General features: G+C 33.4%; 1 protein-coding gene across 1 annotated transcript in view; it reads left to right on the forward strand.

Moving 5' to 3' along the window:
- The window catches only part of PPP1R3A (protein phosphatase 1 regulatory subunit 3A), a 42,150-nt gene that overhangs the window by 19,488 nt on the left and 4,031 nt on the right, over positions 1–18,631 (forward strand). Inside the window, exons 2-3 of the mRNA XM_032276235.1 lie at positions 17,174–17,232; positions 17,331–17,455. Coding sequence (XP_032132126.1) covers positions 17,174–17,232; positions 17,331–17,455 — 184 coding nt within the window. The remainder of the gene's footprint in view (positions 1–17,173; positions 17,233–17,330; positions 17,456–18,631) is intronic.

The raw sequence follows: 18,631 nt of genomic DNA on the forward strand, positions 1-18,631 counted from the left end.
ATTAATTTCACATTAACCGTACCTTCATATAGTAAAAGCCAGTGTAGAATAGCAGTGTAAACCAATTCTTCTCAAAATTTGTTGCACATAGCACAGGGAAAAATAAGGCCCCCACAACCAGATCCCACTACAATGACTATAAGTTAATTGGTCTGGGGTGTTTGCAGGATTAGTATTTTTAAAAGATCTCCAGACTATTCCAATGTGCACAAAGGTTGAGAATGACCGATGTAAACAAGGAACATAAATACTGGTGTTTTGAGCTATAATTTTAAAAATGCTGAAAATCTTTTAATTAGTCACATGAGCCACCAAAAGAATAATGCTATTTAAACAAATAAAAATTTTAAATTCAAATAAAATAGCAGTTTAAAAATGTGGCATGATGTATTTTTAAGCATTAATAATAAAATTAAGGATGTAAGACATTCAGATAAAAATGATAAGCTTTATTATTTGTTAAAGATACTTTGCTGACTCTGTGAAGACTTGGAAAAAGGAGACGATTTTTTGGGGAAAAAAGGTACATCACACAGCATGACAAAGTTAATTTTCATTTAGAATAAAGTACACTTAGACAGCATTCATTTTTCTTTTTGAAGACATTGGTTGAAGTGGTAAGGACAGATTTTAATCAGTAATACACTATTGCAATAAGGAAGTGGGATCCAGCATGAACTGAGCTCAGCTTGAACTGGTACAGAGGTGACTGGGCATTTTTAAGGGAGATTGAAGGTGTAGAGAAGAGGCAAGTAGGATCTGGGTGAGTTCCTGATTCTTAGTAAAGTCAGGAAACTGAAAAATCACAAGGGACTGGTCCTCATAAACACTGCTTAGGCTAGCCAGTCTGTTAGTTGGAAATTCTAGTTAGGATTGTATCCTTTGGGAAATAGAAACCCTATCCTTCCTGATAATTACATTTTAATAAATATCTTTCAGGTCCTGGAAGAAGACAATACTGAGCCGTAGGACATATACATACATCTTAACACACAGAGAAAGGATTCACACTTGTAAGCCCTTTTTAGTAAAAGCTCTTAGAAATGATGGCCAGAGCCCTATCTTCAGGCATTGGCTGGAACAAACAATACGTTCTTTGGGCAGTCTTGAGCTTTCTCAAGCAGGTACTTTAAGTGTGGCTGGGGTCATTCTAGCAATATGGCCTTGAGCTTTAGAAAAGATGCTAGTATTTCCTTAAGTCTTTTATTGTGGGGAAAAGAGGAGGCCAAAATCATTTGTGTTGAGAGGCTGTAGTTCGTGTAGGCCAGGGTTGAGGGCTAGTCAAGAACATCGGCCTGAAAAGCCTGGCTGGAGTTTGGTCAGAGATAAAATTTTTATCATTGTCTTTGTCACTAAGTTCTATTTGTACTCATTTTTTAGTTGTTTTTGTTGGACACTCATATCTCTGTCGCCATCATGCCCCATGATATGCCATCTACCTGGAATATTCTGTTCTGTCTTCTTCATCTTAATAGTCATATTAAGCCCTCAGGTCTCAAATAAAATGCTCCTTCTGCCAGGAGGCCTTCCTGGCCATCTCTGTTCTGAGTTTGGCTTAGTTCTCTTATTATTTTCTTCTATAGAGCTCTATGCTACCCTAATTCTGAAGCTTACAGCTATGATTTTAAAGTGCTGTTTTGTGCTATCCTTTATTAGACTGTTTATGAAGGCAGAATTTGTTTGATGTCAGTTTGTGCTCGTGGTTTAACTTCTAGCCCAGTACAAATTAAATATTTGTTGAATGAACACATGTTGAAATTTATCCAATGTTATTCTGAATTGGCATCATATCCGATAGACGGAGTCCTTTAAACCCACTGGGTATCAGTGCTCTTCAAAGTGTTGACTATAATATCCTATGCTGCTTTGTTAAAAGTGTAACAGAGATCCCCATCCTTGTCAACATAACTGCATCTCAGCAGAGTTTGGCTCTTGGACTTCACTCCTTTAGCAATTCCAGCACGGTCCATTTCCTTAGCCACCTGCTGCTTGCCTTTCCCCTTTTATCTGGTTCTCAGCTTGACCTTTCCAGAACACCATATTGCTCTTACACTAACCTTCAACTGTAGTCATCTTAGTGAACCCTTCTCACTTAATCTTCTTAGGATTTTCTGGTAATAAATTCTATTCATTTAATCAGGTTCCTAAAAGCCTTCAATGGGGCAAGTTGTCTTGGCACTTACAAGCTCATCCTTACCTCTTTCATCCCCTCCAGTGAGTGGCTCCAGTGAATATAAGATGGTGTCTCTACTGTGAGCTTGTAGGCTTCCTACATCACCTGCATAACATTTTGTTTTTGAGACAGGGTCTTGCTCTGCTGCCCAGGCTGGAGTGCAGTGGTGCAATCAAAGCTCACTGCAGCTTCGAACTCCAATAACTATTGGATGGTTTCTGGCATTTAATATTGAAATTAACATTAGCCAGAATATGAAGTGTAAGTATTTGCTTGTGATAATCATGTTAATAAGCATAATTTATTCTAAACTATATTACCTCATATTTAAAGAGTTTTAATCAAATAAAATCTAGGTAGGATCTTCTCAAGATAGTGAGGAATTTAAAGCTAACTTAAAAATATACAAATTAATGTATATGGAGATATAATTGTTTTATGATACAAAATAATTGATAAATATGATATAAAATAATATCAAAAATTAATATAGACTTCTGTAGACCCACTGCAAGGCTCAGAATACATGGAGTTTATAAGTAAGAACTAAGGATCTGTGTCTCCTGAAATTTAGGAGAGAAATAGTAATGAAAGATCGTATTGTATTTTAAATTGGGCTAGAACAATAAAGTGTCAAGAAAGTTACTACAAGCAATATATAAAATCTCAGATGAAAAGTTATACCATAACATATTTTCCATAACATGGCATATGAATAGGCTTCAAAAAATAATTGAATGTCTTTCCATGAATTCTTTAGTTAATTGTGTTGTAGGAATGTAGGGAATCTGTTGATTCCCTTCATAGACTGTTAGTTCAAAGATTGAACAACTTTTACTCTATGCATTTTTCATCTTTTTTCAAAAGGGAATATGACTATTCATTTTTTTGCATAAATGCAAAATGGCAATATAATAAGAATAGCTGATGCTTCCTGTTTGCTTGCTGTATGCCAGGCACTGAGTAGTTTGCATCCATTTCCTCATTTATTGTGTTACATTGATATCAAATTCTCAAATAAAATGCTCCTTCTGCCAGGAGGCCTTCCTGGCCATCTCTGATCTGAGTTTGGCTTAGTTCTCTTATTATTTTCTTCTATAGAAAGAAGTTAAATTGGTTTAATTGTACTTTTTTTTCTGGTGTCCTCTCTTGGGCCTTTCTCTGCTCTTTTCTTCAGTATTCTATTCTACTATGTTTTCCCCACCCACATTCAGTCCAAATTCTTCAACTGCTAATTATGCCACTCATGTTTCATTTTTAAAAACAAGTACTTTCTTCACTTTGATATGTCATTAGCCAAAAACCAATTTCACATTGGAGAAAAATATAAATGTAGATTTTGTACTGAATTTTGACTGGTTTAATTAAAATGGTGCAAGCAAATGGTTTGTATGGATAAACCAGAAACAAACAAACCAAAAAAGCCAAACAAAAACATGAGCTGAAGAGGAGGAGGTTTTTGAATGTGAAGTGGTAGATTCCATATTAGTATAGGCTCTTTTGTGAAGAAATCTGTGACAGAGGATGGAAGAAACAAAATAGTTCACAAAAGACGTGGGTGAGGGGTTGGCAAAGAAAATGTGTAACACAAAATGTGGACATTTGTGAGGTATGTCTCAGTGCTTTGCATTCATAATTTGCATATTAAGAAGTCACGCGTCTGCACGTTAATGAATCCCTAACTAGTCTCTGACACAATAGACTGATAGTCCCTGGAGGAGTCATTATGGCCTATCATGTCAATGATCTGCATATTAATGACTCTTATATGCTCATCAACAGGTAGCCTAATAGGCTTCCATTGAGTTCTTTTTTATTTGCTTTATAAATATATCCTCTTTTCCCTTCTTTTTGTAATACTATTGTGAAGATTTGACAAAAAGGTGCATTAAGATGGTTTTAATGTGTGACGTAAGTTCACCAAAGCATTAAATTTAGAAATAATGCTTTAAGACTTACTGAATCTGCCTAGAAAACTTTGCAAATGCTGTTAAATACAAATCCAGGTTAATAATAGGGTTCTTGTTTGGACTTTGATGCAAACTAACCCAATTTACTGTATTTCTATTTTTCCTGATACATTAATTCATGGCATGATTAGCATAAGTAGAATAACTAATCTGAAAATATGTTTATAAAATGGAATTGCTTGAAAATAGATAAAAATTCCAACAGATTTCGTATCATAGGGGCTTCTAACCACTTATAAAAACTATAAAGCAGTAACTGATAGTATAAACAAAAAACATACAGGATATACTAGACATATATTTGATTGCATAGCAATCCAGAAACATGCCCAGGATCTAAAAGATGACTTCATAGCTTTTAAAGTTAACATTTAAATAAAAGTAGTCACAACAAGGTAGTGAGTATCTTAACATTCTAACTTGCTTTGACAGGCTTTAATTTTATTCGTCCTAATTATTACATTTAAAATATCTGGTTTTGTTGTTGTTGTTGTTTTTACAAATTTAAGCTCTGTGATTTACCATAAAACATATTACTTTTCCAGTATTTTTAATGAGTTGTGCATCATTTCACCTAATTTACTCTGTAGATAATGGGAGGAATAAGATAGAAGCTGGGAAAAAAGTTGAAGTTTGGTACTTTGTTCCCCTTAAAAAGTAACAAAACAAACCACACGAGAACATCCCATCTTGGGGAACATTAAAAGTCACAGATGCTCGGTTGAGTGGCTGAAGTTTGATGCTGTGAGTTCACACCTGCCACCCTGTTTGGTAAGATATTTCTCACCTAAGAGCTGTCACTTCTGAATAATTTGATTTCAAAGTTTGGAAGTCTCATACCCTCTTGTAGTCATTCCTTCTCCAAACCTTTCCAAACATACACTGGGAATATCAATTTACATTTAAGATCACCTTTTTTTTAACAGTTTTCAAAATAATATGTTAATTCAAATACTGTAGAGTTTGGAGGTTAGAGCTCAATGTTTAACAAATCAAGAAACATAGATGAAGGTTACTGTAGATTCCATAGAGGAAACAAGTTTTCTTGAACTGGAATTAATTGAGTTAGTGGTCATGACTCTAATAATGACCTTTTATGCAATCACAAAAAAAAAATTAACATTATTGTAAATAAAATAATGCCTGAAATTTAGTATCCTTAGGAAAAAATACACATGGCAATACCCTGATTATTTTTGAACAATGTAGGCTGTATCAAGCTGTCAGCACTTATGTTGTGGGGAAATTGTGGAGAGAGAATTTTGGAGATAAGACTTTTGAGGTAGCAAGACTCTCAGTTGGACAATCACAAGTTTATTGCTACCGACCTGTTCCAAGGGTGAGTATTACTCTCCTTTAAGAACTCAGTAAAATAAGGACTTTAGGCCAGTATGTTTGAGAATTTTTTTTTATGGTAGCTCTCTGAAGTATATTCAGTGTTTCCAGTATCCATCACTGAAAAACATTCATATTTTTCTCTCAATTGAATGTGATTGGCAGATTGTAATGGTCTTTGGGCCAGGTTTATCTATAAGTCTTTGACTTACAATTCATAAATTCTGCTTGTAATTACACCTCATTGCAAAGCAATCTAAATTTTTTTTTTGGTTCGCACTTGAGCTTCCCAGATTCTAGTTAGTTATGCACTAGATCCTGACAATTAAGTGCCTCTTTAGAGAGTACACAGCTCTACAGAATTGTACATGGTGCACAACCCAATCAGAGAATTAAGACTAAAAATTCTTTTTTTTCTCCCTACTTCCTTTGGGGTTAGCTAGAAAAAACAACACCTACCACTTTGTCATGACAAAGCAAACTTAGACCTGTTTTCCTTGGTGGGAACAGAAGAGTTAAAAAATGATGGAACTTTTGAAGAGAGAGTTAGCAAGGAATTCTCCAATAGGATTCTGTTTTTCAGTTGCTTCTCTCTTTGCTGTTGAAATTTCCTGTATCAAGAAGGCAAAGTACCTTTTGTTTTCAGTATGTTTTCAAGATAAAGCTCTGAGGTACTGGACAATGTTCTAACTTAGATATTGAAATAAAAAAGATTTTTAAGAAATGTGACAATTCAGTTTTATGTAAAGAGGAAAATAGCTCAATAAAACAATCTGTTCACTAATATAGTGGTATGTTCTAAGTTATTTGCATGCTTGAGCAGTTTAGCACAGTTTCCCCAACGGGCTTGTGGTTTGCCGTGGTTTATAGTCACATTTTAAAAGTAATAAATTGGCCTAATATAATACGTATATTCAATGTATTGTTTTACTTAATTGTAGATATTGGTAATTTTTTACTTTTTGAAAAGGTATCCTTTGACATAAATAAAATGTCATGGAAATAAACCATTCCATTACATGTAGTAGAAATAATATAAGAATAGCTCACAAACTATGCAGGTGAGATTTCTGTGGTACTACATTTTAAATTGTTAATACTGATTATATGATTTAATTGACAATATATCCTTGGCTATATTGTAATTTTAGGCAAGCAATTACTTCTATTGATTCTACCAACATTTGTTTATTAAAAATATTAAGAATATTTTTAATTAAACACCTCTAAATGATACTCAGAATATTTCTATTAGTTATATAAATGTAGGGCTCTTCAACCGTGGCATTTTATTTAATATTAATGCTGAGAAGGGAAATTGGTTGCATTTTGAGCAATGAAGGAGTTTTATGGGTAATGGCTGCTTGGCTGTGGGAAAGAAAGGTAGTGGGGCTCAATATGGCCATAGCAATGAACCCCCTTTATCTGTTATCAGTGCTTGCCATGAGTGTTAGAAAGAAAGGTCAGCATGAGTGTATTGTATTTGTGGCCTTATAATCTAATCCAGAGCTTTCACTTTACAGATAAGAAATGTGATGCCCACAAAAAACGATGAGTTGGTCAAAACAAAAACAAAACGATGTGCCTTATTGTGTCAGTTATTAGTCCCTACATTCAGCATAGAAGAATAATATAAAGACATTTTTAAAATTCTCACTGTTTTTCTTGAGATTATTTCTTGTTTCTTTCAATGCCTGTTAATAATGCCAAACTGTATTCATTTTGTTTTCATTTCTTGCATTATCAAGAAACTGAACCTAACGCAGCTTTTCATCCTTAATTCCTTCTGCATAGTTCCTTAAATTTGTTTCTCCTCAGATGCTGCTGTTCACAATTAGACATTTATCTCTCTTTTAATTGAACGTTTGTCTTCCACTTTTTATTTTATTCCTGATCATGAGAAGACTAGCTGGTGCTGTAACAACAAAGGAAAATATATTAAGCTGTAGTAGTTGGCTAATGTATTATGAATTTTGTCTGTTATTAAGTATGTCTTTACTTTCTTCCTTTCTTTAATATATGAGTGGCTATGAAATGTCAGAATTCTAGAAGGTCAATTTTTAGGGAAGCTGCAACATAGAATTATGAAAAGAAACAGTCTACAATATACTATATAATTACTTACCCTTGGAAAGTGTGTTTGGCATTTCTGTATATGTCCACTTAGTGCCAATGATGATATACTGTTGTTGAGTGACTTTTAAAAAAATCTCAAAGGAGACTCATATTATTTCTGATTCTAAAGGTTATTTATTTTCTTTTCTTTTTTGTGGAGTGAAGGAGAGTGAAAGAAACAAAATGAGATCACAAGCTTTGAACAAAGAGGGCTGGTCTGAACTTGAGTAGTTTCACATTTACTTTTTAGCTGTTTATCATAGAGTAAGAGGTGATGCCCAAGAATTCCGAGTTTGGTCCTGTTTAGAAAATTCTGAGCACTTTCAGGCTGAATGTTAAGGAGACACAAATACAATGTTCACGACTAACTTTGGAAATGATTCCTTTTCATGCCAACATTTTGATTCCTCTTGGAGCAGACTTTGCTGCTTACAACCTAATCCTGCCATTCATCTTAACTGGTTGGGTAATTCCATCACATCAGACTTAGACTTTGTGGCATAGATCTTTAAGAGGTTTCACTAATTTTTTAAGAGACATATGGAGTTTTAGCACAACATCATTATAGGACCTTTGGAAAAATCCTATTATTGCTTATACTAAAAACTACTACATTTTGACAGTGTTAAAATTAATTGTAACGCCAAAAACAGAAGTGTAACATACACAGAAACTGCATAATATTAACATCATGCCTAAATCCTAACACTGAATAAATCAATTAAGTAATGAAAGAAGGTGCAAATTCTCATGCCAGTGTACATTGTGTTTAGAGAGGATACGTTTAATCAAAAGGTTACTGTCATTGAAGATCTAATGATTTTTCTTTGAAGGGTACTCTTTGATATAAGGATATATTTAAATGGCTGAGCAATTTTACTCTTAGAAGTCACTTGCATATTAAAGATATGAGAGAATATGGTAAACCTTAAAATATAGATAACTGAGTAAAAGAGGTAGCATACAAATTCATTTTTGTGATAATGTAGAATTAATGATCAGTGTGTCATTTACAATGTTTACTACTTACAATAAATTAAACACTTTCATGTGTTGGAAACTATGATAAATAATTACTCTGTGTAAGGAGTAGGGAAGATTTTGGAGAAAAATGAGGCACAGAGAGGTTAAGTATCTTGCTGAAGTCACACGGTGAGTAATTGACTTAGTAAGTGTTAACTAACCAGAAAGACTGAAATTTGCATGCAGGTTTTTTGTTTGTTTGTTTTTTTATATTTTTTGCTTTTTACCACGGATTGACCCTTTATGAAAGGAACACTGACATAATGACTAAGAAACTTGTATCTAGTTATGGATTTGCCACTGGTTGGTTGGTATAACTTCTTCCATATTGTTTAACTGGGTTTTAGTTTTCTTTTCTCTATAAAATGATGGCATTGGACAATCCAAGTGTGAGGTTCCTTATAAATCTGAGAGGAATTTGACATAAAAAGTAAAATAAACTTTCTGTAAGTTACATGGGGCTTAGAGGTAAAGAGTCTGTAGAACTAACATTTTGAATGATTAATAGCTGATTTAGAAACGCAAATTATTTTTTGCTTATTTATTTTATTAGATGGGTTGAAAATGCCTTTCAGTTTCTATCCCATCTATGTTTCATTATTTTATTCTGTAAGGCACATAAGATGATTGGTCTGTTCTTCAATGTGTTGTTTCTTTTCTGGTACATATGAGATACATAGACATTTATTCTTTTGTGCTTAGAGCTATAGCTGTAGCATAATTGTATGTAGCTTACTGAAAAGTTTGAAACATGAAGAGGCACTTCTTGCACCACATTTCAGGAGTCTCAGAGTGTCTGCCTATAGACACACTTTTTTTAATATGTGTAGTTAGACAAGCACTAATGCACCTCACCTAACTCTGAGGTGCCAGTTAAAAATGTAGGTTCCCACTGCCCACTCCAGAGATGCTGATTCAGTAGATCCCATTTCTGCCCCCTGAAGCAGCATTTCTAATAAGTACTGGGTCATTTTCACATAGGAGGTCTGTGAACCACATTTTGAGAGGCACTATTTGGATTTAAATTTGTGCCTCTTAAGCTAGTTGACTACCAATTGGTTGGTGCCCAGGGCCTTTAGTCTTTCGTTTTTACTAAGTTGTATCTTGGATTAATTGACACGTTGAGAATAATTCTTTTTTTTTTTACTTAGAAGGTTTTTGCAAGTAATACCTTCAGCTTGGAATTGCTTCTCTCCTTTTTTCTAGCTAGGGCTTCTTATTTAGGTTTCGACTTACAGGCCATGTCCTAGAAGCTATTCCTACCTCACTCTGTTCCTCACCGAGCACACAGTTATTATACCTTGGGGCTGTTTCTTTATGCCCTTGCTCACTTTCCCCATTAGCTTGTAAGCCTTTTGAGGGCAGGGACTCCATCTTGCTTTTTGTGGTAATCCAGTGTAACATTTTGCAATTGGTGGGTACTCACTAAATTTTTGTTAAATGATTGAATGAATAAATACAGATTGTTATAAATTTAAAATTACTGCTACATTTCACAAGTGTAACTTGCCTGGAAAACATTCATTTATTCTTATGTTCAGCATATATTTATTTAATGTCTACTAGAAGTCATCACATAAAATTTCAATATTATGTCCCATTTTTTTGAAGTGAGAGTAAATTTACTTCAACTTATAAAGATAGTACAAACCTTTGTGCAATGGTATCATAAGGGAAAAAGGAAAAATGACAACCTGGGCATTTTCCATTCAACAAACACTAGTTTTCACTTCCCATTTGGTTAAAGAGTAGTATATAAGCCTAACAGAGTTCCTTCAATAAAGCTTATGTTTCGTTCGCCCATGCTTTTCCTTTTAAATCTCCATGTCAAGTGATGGTGGTTCCATCCTTTTAAATCTCCAAATTAGAAACCTCTGCATAATCCTTTATTTCTTTATTATCTTAAGAGTTGTGTAAATAGTAGTAAAGCATGCTTTAAACTCATATGAAGCTAGTAAGAAGCAGCGGAAGGGGCTTGGAGCCAGGAATTGCAACTAAAGGAATGAGTCTCTCAACTGCCTATCATCTAGGGAGGAGCAGTCTGCATACCTAAATGAAACAGTATAGTGAGATGCATTGCTGTCTATATTAGGTGTTTGCATATCTGGCCTCACATCAAAATCATTTTTCGAAATTGTTAGTACCATCATTCACTATTCCCCATCATCACTTCCATATGCAGGTTATATTAATTTAGATTTTACAGAGGGTAGGGCCTTAAGTTTCTGACACGAAAGGCCATTCTTGGGAACTATTGTTATACTTGAGATCTATTGTATTTATTAGAGAGGGGAGAAATAAGGTAACAGGGCTTCTAAACAACTGAGATGCTTAAAGTTCCTATGTGAATTTGATTTCTAGTTCCTTAGAAATTTGTCTAGTAGAATGCCCAAGTGGGGCATTCTACAGGTTGGTAAGAGCTCCTTAGAATGTTATGGACCTAGGTGACTAGTGTGAATGAGAAAACATTTTATTTTCCTCAGTGAAGGACTGGAGTAAAAATCAGAAACCTAGATATAACTTGCTGGTTCACCATCTAGACATGTGTGCCAGAGATTAAGAAGGAACCCTGAAAAAGGTGTCCACATGAACTCCTGGAAAGCAAGTCACTCAGTGCATAAAACATCAAAACCAACCTGAAGACTAATTCAAGACCTTGCTGACTTGTAGTATGGGAACCCTCAGTTAACCATCTTGGCCTAGGTCTTGGAAGGGGCGACAATGTAGATTTCTAATTCTGATGAATGCAACTGAGGTTGGGTAGAGAAGGACATTTTAACAATCTATGTACAGCATATTGATGCAACATCAAAAATTAAAACTCATATTTGGTTCTTTTTTTCTTTCTTCATTATCAGTACCCTTAGCCCTTGTCAGTTTGTGCCTGAAATGTTTCAGGAGCCTCATGATTAGTCTTTCTGCTCCATTGTGGCTCATCCTGTCCAGTGTCTCCTGTACATTACCTGAAGAAATAGGTTGGTAAATGTAAATCTGACCACATGTCTCTCCTGTTTATCCCTACCCCCATGCCACTGGTGAAAAAGGACCTAAATAATTCAACCTCATATTTCCTGCTATTCTAAGCCCTTTAGAATCTGGCTTGAACTAGTTCTAATTCCGTCCCTTGGCATTCTTTCCCCAAACAGACTTCAACCCTCTGAACATCTCATTGTTTCTAGATGTGCCTTTTTTTTTTTTTTTGTGCTTTCTTAGTCCTGTCTTTGGCCACCTATTGTTCCCTCTGCCTATACTGACTGTTTTCTTCTCTAATTGGAAAACTCCTAGTTTTCCCTAAAATCCTAAATCAGAACATTACTAACTTTGAGATAAACTTCCTGATTCCTCCAACAGTCTTCTGATAAATTCTGTCCTCTCTTCTTATTTCTAAAAGAATATCTATCATATCCCATTGTTTATTATAATACTTATCACTTGTAGTAATTATAATTACCTGTCGATGTTTCTATTTCCATCTTCACATTGTAGCTTCCTTGAGATAAGAGACTAGGGAATATTTATGATTTCTCAGTGTTTATTATAATTCGTGACACATAGATATTTAAAAATATCTCTTAGAAGAAAAAATGATATATCTCATGATTAAATAATATAGGTGACTATATTGTATAATTTAAGGTACATTGGAAACAAAGTATTGTTCCATTCATTTCTTTTTTACTTATTAATTTCTAAATTTATAAGAATTTTAAAATTATGTTTAAATCTTGACTCATTATTGACTCCATGATTGAAAACATTGTCCTGAAGGGGTAATACTTTAAGTCTTAGAAGAGAAACAAAAATATATATATTTTAAAATATTAGGTCATTTTCTGAAATTAAATGAGGAAATAAGAGAAGAACACTGTTATAGTAATGTTGGCAAAAGGTAGAGAGGGGAAGGGAGGGTGGAAAGGATGCTGTGCATTTATTCATTCAGCAGCAGTTCTTATGCCACTATTATGTGTCAGACACTGTGTTAGCCACTGGGAAGTAGAAAAATAAAAAGCTCTCTTGATCAAAAAGAACTCAAGGAACATAAAGGGGAGATGAGAAATATTCAAAAGTATACTTTCTTCATATCAAAATTGTCATAGTTCTGGGCCTATCATCATCAACCACCATGTTCTTTGTCTTTTTTCTCAAATATTCTAAAGCTCTTGAATTCACCTCTTTAGTTGAATTGGTCATGTGACTTGTACTTTGAATTTCAAAGTGGTATTTTATTAATAGGCATCTTCTATTGTGGGCCAGGGAGTAATCCATCTATCTTCATAAATTACTTGAAACTAGAATTGAACTATTTAGATATTTCAAACTGTTAATAAGCATCTTTAAAATAGCCACCCCAAACAATGACTGAATTCTACTCATTTCATTTCTGATTCCTTGCCCATAATTTGACCCACCCGTATTGGTTCGTTTTCACACTGCTGATAAAGACATACCCCAGACTGTGCAATTTACAAAAGAAAGAGGTTTAATGAACTTACAGTTTCACAATGCTGGGGAAGCCTCACAATCACAGCAAAAGGCAAGGAGGAGCAAATCATATCTTACATGGGTGGCAGCAGGCAAAAAGAGAGCTTATGAAGGGAAACTTCTGTTTTTAAAAACATCGGATCTCATGAGACTCATTTACTATCATGAGAACAGCACAGGAAAGACCCGCCCTCATAATTGAGTCAGCTCCCTCTGGGTTTTCCCATAACATGTGGGAATTGTAGGAGTTACAATTCAAGATGAGAGTTGCATGGGTACACAGCCAAAAGATATAGCTACCTGATATAACCATAACATCTTGAAAATCAATTATTTTTAGTGTAACTATTGCAAAATTACCACTTGCTCTATATCTGTGTAATTTGTAATATATAATAAACCACAGAGACATACAACAGTATGGATAAATCTTATCAACATAATATTAAATGTACAATTCCAAAGTATTTTAACAGAGGAATATTTTTATTAAGCTAAAAACTACATATACATAAATAAATAAAATTACTTGTCCTTTGCTATATATATTAAATATATGTAGTCATATATAGCTATAACTATGATTTATATTATGTATATGACTATGTAATTTATAATATAGCAAGGGGCAAGTAATTTTATTTACACATATAGGTAGTTTTTAGCTTAATGAAAAGAATGTCCTCTGTTATAATACTTTGGAATGGTTCATCTAATATTATATTGCTAAGATTTATCCATCTTGTTGTATGCCTATGTAGTTTATTGATTTTGAGTGCTGTATAATACTCCTTTTTGTGATATTAATAGTTTTGTATGTATTCTTCTGTTGATGGGGATTTGGGTTGGTTCAAGACTTACACAGTTAACAATGACACCATTAATATTCCTTTAAATATCTCAGGTATATATACAAGAGTTTCTCTTGGGTATACACCTGGGGCTGGAAGTAGTGGTCATCGTTTATATAAATGTTTAATTTTGAAGATAATGTCAGTCAAATTGTTTTTCAAAGTGGTTTTACATATTTATTCTCCCACCAGCAATGTACAAGAAAGCCTGGGAACCAGGTGCAGTGGCTCATGCCTGTAATTCTAGCACTTTGGGAGGCTGAGGTGGGTAGATTGCCTAAGTTTAGGAATTGAAGGCCAGCCTGGGCAACATGGTGAAACCTCATCTCTACTAAAATACAAAAAATTAGTAGGATATGGTGTCTTGCACCTGTTCCTGTAATGCCAGCTACTTGGGAGGCTGAGGTTGCAGTGAGCTAAGATTGCGTAACTGCACTCTAGCCTGGGTAACAGAGCAAGACTTTGTCTCCGAAAAAAGAAAAAAAAAAAAGCACCCGTGGCTTCAACCGTCTTCAACTCTTGATATTAATAGACATTTAAATATTTTATTAATGAAATGAGTATAGAATTATAACTCTTTGTGGTCTTGATTTAATTTCTCTGTTCTCTAATTAATGCTGACCATCCTATTATGTGCTTATTGACTATATGTGTTTCCTCTTCTCTGAAATGTCTGCCCCTCTGCCCCTGATGCACAATGAATTGTTTGTGCTTTCTTATTGATTTGTAGGAGTTCATTGTGTATTCTTGATACTTATTTACATTCATTTTGTGTAACTAAACCATCTTCTCACACTTTGTAACTTCTTTTTTTGCTGCATAGTTTCTTAATGAACAAGCATTTTAAATTTTATTACAGTTAAACTGACCAATTTTTAAATAATAATTTTCTTAAGAAAATATTTCCTACTCAGTGGTCCAGAAGATATTCACATATATTTTCTAGTAAGAATTTCAAGGTTTTTGACATTTAAGATATAAATCCAACTGGTTGTCATTTTCTCTATCTCCATTTACTAAGAAGTACCATATTTTCTATTGTCTGATATGCTACATTTGTCATTTACCAAGGTTCTGGATATACCATTTGTCACATATACCAAAGTTCTAAGCTCTCAATACTGTCTTATTAGTTAGTTTACCTGACTGTGTACCAATTAACACTATCTTAATAAAGAAATATTTATTAAAAATACTTAATCTGATAAAGTTCTTCCCTGCTATTTCTCAGAAACATTTTAGCCATCATTTGCTGTTTATTTTTCTGTTCAGAATCATATTTTCAAGTCTATAAAAAATGTTTTGGTGTTTTGATTAGTATTGAATCTATAGATCAATTTGTGAGAGAACTGATGTCTTAATAATATTTTCTTTCTGTCTATGAACATGGTATGTTTATCAACTTTTTAAGAATCTTCTTTAACATTCCTTGATATATTTTTACTACTTTCCCCATAGGAATCTTACAAATTTTGTCTCAGTTTTTCTTCATAGATATTTGGTATGATATTTAAATTTCATTTAACTCTATTTTTCTTGTTTATACTTGTCTGTGAATGTGAAGTTTTCCTCCTATATTGCTATATTTATACTTTTAAGACACTAACATAAGAACACATAGTTGAATACTTATTTTATTCCCAGATAAGATAAAGCAGGCTCCTGTCCTTTGGATGTGATCATTTTTGAAGAATTAAACTATTTTAGAGAATTGAATTAGAGAAGTGATTGATAGCATTTTGGTTAGGTGAAAACAAAAATATTCGAATGACTTATTTTTCTTCTACAAATAATACTTTCAGTATTGTTATGGGAATAAAGAGGAAGCAGGAATAATTGCTGTTTAATGGTTTATATATTTCTAAGCACATAAACATTATATACATGGAAAAAGATGTGTCAGCTTGCAGTTGGATTCCATAAAAATAAATCTTAGCATAGTTTTTGGCCTCATATGGATTTATAGATTAAGTCAGTATCAATTGTGCAAACAGTACATTGTTCTAATAAAATTATATTTATATAGAAGCATTATTTTCTACATATGGACCCACTAAAGGTACCAAATGTTTTTAATAAAGTTAAAATTATGAATCATAAATATATACAAAACTGAATTATCTTATTGCATGGTCAGAATGGAAGAATTTTCAATTTCTCATGATTTGTGATAGGCTTCCTGTGATTTGGATCAAAATTGCTTATGCAATGAAGACTAGACTCTTACTACACAAATTTGTCAGCGATTGTCAACTTTCCAGAGTTCTTTTGTTGCAGAAAAGTCATTGAGAAAAGTCACCAGAAAGAAATTCAGCTGAGACAGTACAATAAAATGTGTATACTGGGCCAAATATTTCTGATAAATTGACTTGTGACATAACTATATACAAAGTGGGCTTTTTTTTTAACCAACAGTTTTCCTACTGAATGTCATGGACAAATCTAAATTCTAATGACTCCACAAATACAACTGCAAATAGATTACATTTGAAAGAAAAAGGTATTTGTCTTTTACAATCAGTATGTAGAGTGTTCTAGAAAAGGAAATGTAACCCAAATTATTTTAAAGAAGGAAAATATATGCTTGCATATAAATGATCCAACGTCTTGCTTATAAAATTGGCCTGTGGCAATATATATATAAAGTCTTTGAGTATAAATTTAGCTGCCCTTCAGTTTCTTAGTTAGCTTGTTTCTTTTTTACTGTTATTTCTTTTGTTTTTTTGCTTTTCTGGAGAGTTAATGTTAGTCCAACTGAAAAGATTTTGAGTAAAATGGAACACAAAAAATTAATAATTGAAATTTAGAAAGTAATTTCCATGACCACAAATGGGCTGTCAGTTCATAAAATTTTATCATTAAGCCATGAGAAAAATATTCTCACTTGCAAAGATGAAATTCATCAAAGACAGAATAATCTACATTTACATGTATTTTTACTTTGGTTATATAGGTTTTAATGTGAGCAATACACACAATACACTGTGGTTTAGAAATACAGCATTGTATAAATTATTTTTAAATTTTTCTACAACCAATATTTACTATTGCATTATTCCAAAAAGATCATTTTTATTTTAAAAAAATCCCAGATAATACAAGAAAATAAGAAAGGTTATATAATATTTATTTGGCTTGTTACTGATTGACTTTCCCCCTGTGTAAAAACGCTTAGAAGATGGAGTCCCAGAAAAATATATAACATTGTCTTTTAAATTTAACAGTAAAGAAGAATCATCAGTAACATCAGAAGGGAATAACTTTGAGAATCCAAAGAATACAGGTAATATTTTTCATTAATTTTTAAACCAAATTTGTCTCGTTTGTTAAAACCCGCAATTAAGACAATCTTACATAGGCACAATTATATTAACTTTTCAGATACCTATATCCCAACAAACGTTCGTTCTCATGAGGACAAGGAAGATTTGGAAACCAGTAATCAAAATGTAAAAGATGTAAACAGGAAACATGATGAACATAATGAAAAAGAATTAGAGTTGACGGTAAGTATTCTGGTTGCCACGGTATTAGAGAAGATGAATCCATTTGTACTTCAAAGATTCTGCAATGCCTGCCTTTCAATAGCTTCAACTAATATAATTTGCAAATGTGAAAGCACAGCCTATTCTGCCCTTGCATCTCTAGCTTGATCAACAAGGCATTTTGATTTCTGTATGTTGCTCCTGGTCTCTGCAGTGGTAAATTAATGACATTCGTTTCTTATCTCTACGAGCGGCTCTGAGTAATAGTTTGTAGGAATTACAGGAGAGGTAGCACTATCCTAATGTGCATTTCTAATCTTTGTGACAAGTATATACTTAGCATAAACTCATCTATAAAATGAGAGGGCTGGACTAGAAGATTGTTAGTGTCCTGTCCAACTCTACAAGTCAATGATTCTCACATGTAACAGCATTTTTTAAAAAATTCCATCCTTATGAGAATCTTCAAGTTCTATATCATTGCAGCGTATTAAATTACCAAGTAAGAAGAAAATACCCTGTGCCGTAATTTTAAAACAGGAAACAAATTCGGTACTATACAATTTAGTACTAAATTTGTTATCATAAATTTCACACTTGGCGAACATTCAATCTATTTGGAATTTTTTGGGGGGATGGTTTAGATAGCACTTTTATCACAAAGGAAGAAACAGGAGTAAATGAGTCACATAATGTAATTTATCCTTTACTGTATTTGGATGGAGCTCACATCATTGGAATACATGGATTCGTAATCATCTAAGATTAAAATGACATTTGCCTCTTCAAGTGTCAGTGCTGAAACAGGAGTGAAATAGAGCTCATATATTTCCCCACATATTCCACCTTTTCTATAGTGATATGGGAGCTGCATCACTAAAGTATGCAATTTACTTTGCCCCAACTTTAAGAAACTACAAAGTTGTCACCCATTGTGAGAATTCTTACCAGCTGAAAGTTAACATTGCCATTTTTTTTCAAACCATAGAATATAATGAAAGGGTCCTGAAAAATCACATACTTCACCAATACATCTCATTACAATGAGCAGGCTCAAATATAAAAGTTTGTTTAGAAGTTACTGAGATTGTACATCCAATAAATGAACAGGGAGCTGTAATTTAGATGCTAATTTGCTCCATGCTGATGTTAATGCATAAAACAATGAAGCTCTATAATAGATGGAAATACAACCAA

Source organism: Sapajus apella, unplaced genomic scaffold (genome assembly GCF_009761245.1).
Source record: "Sapajus apella isolate SASKATOON/1434 unplaced genomic scaffold, GSC_monkey_1.0 scaffold7, whole genome shotgun sequence".
Taxonomy (NCBI): domain Eukaryota; kingdom Metazoa; phylum Chordata; class Mammalia; order Primates; family Cebidae; genus Sapajus; species Sapajus apella.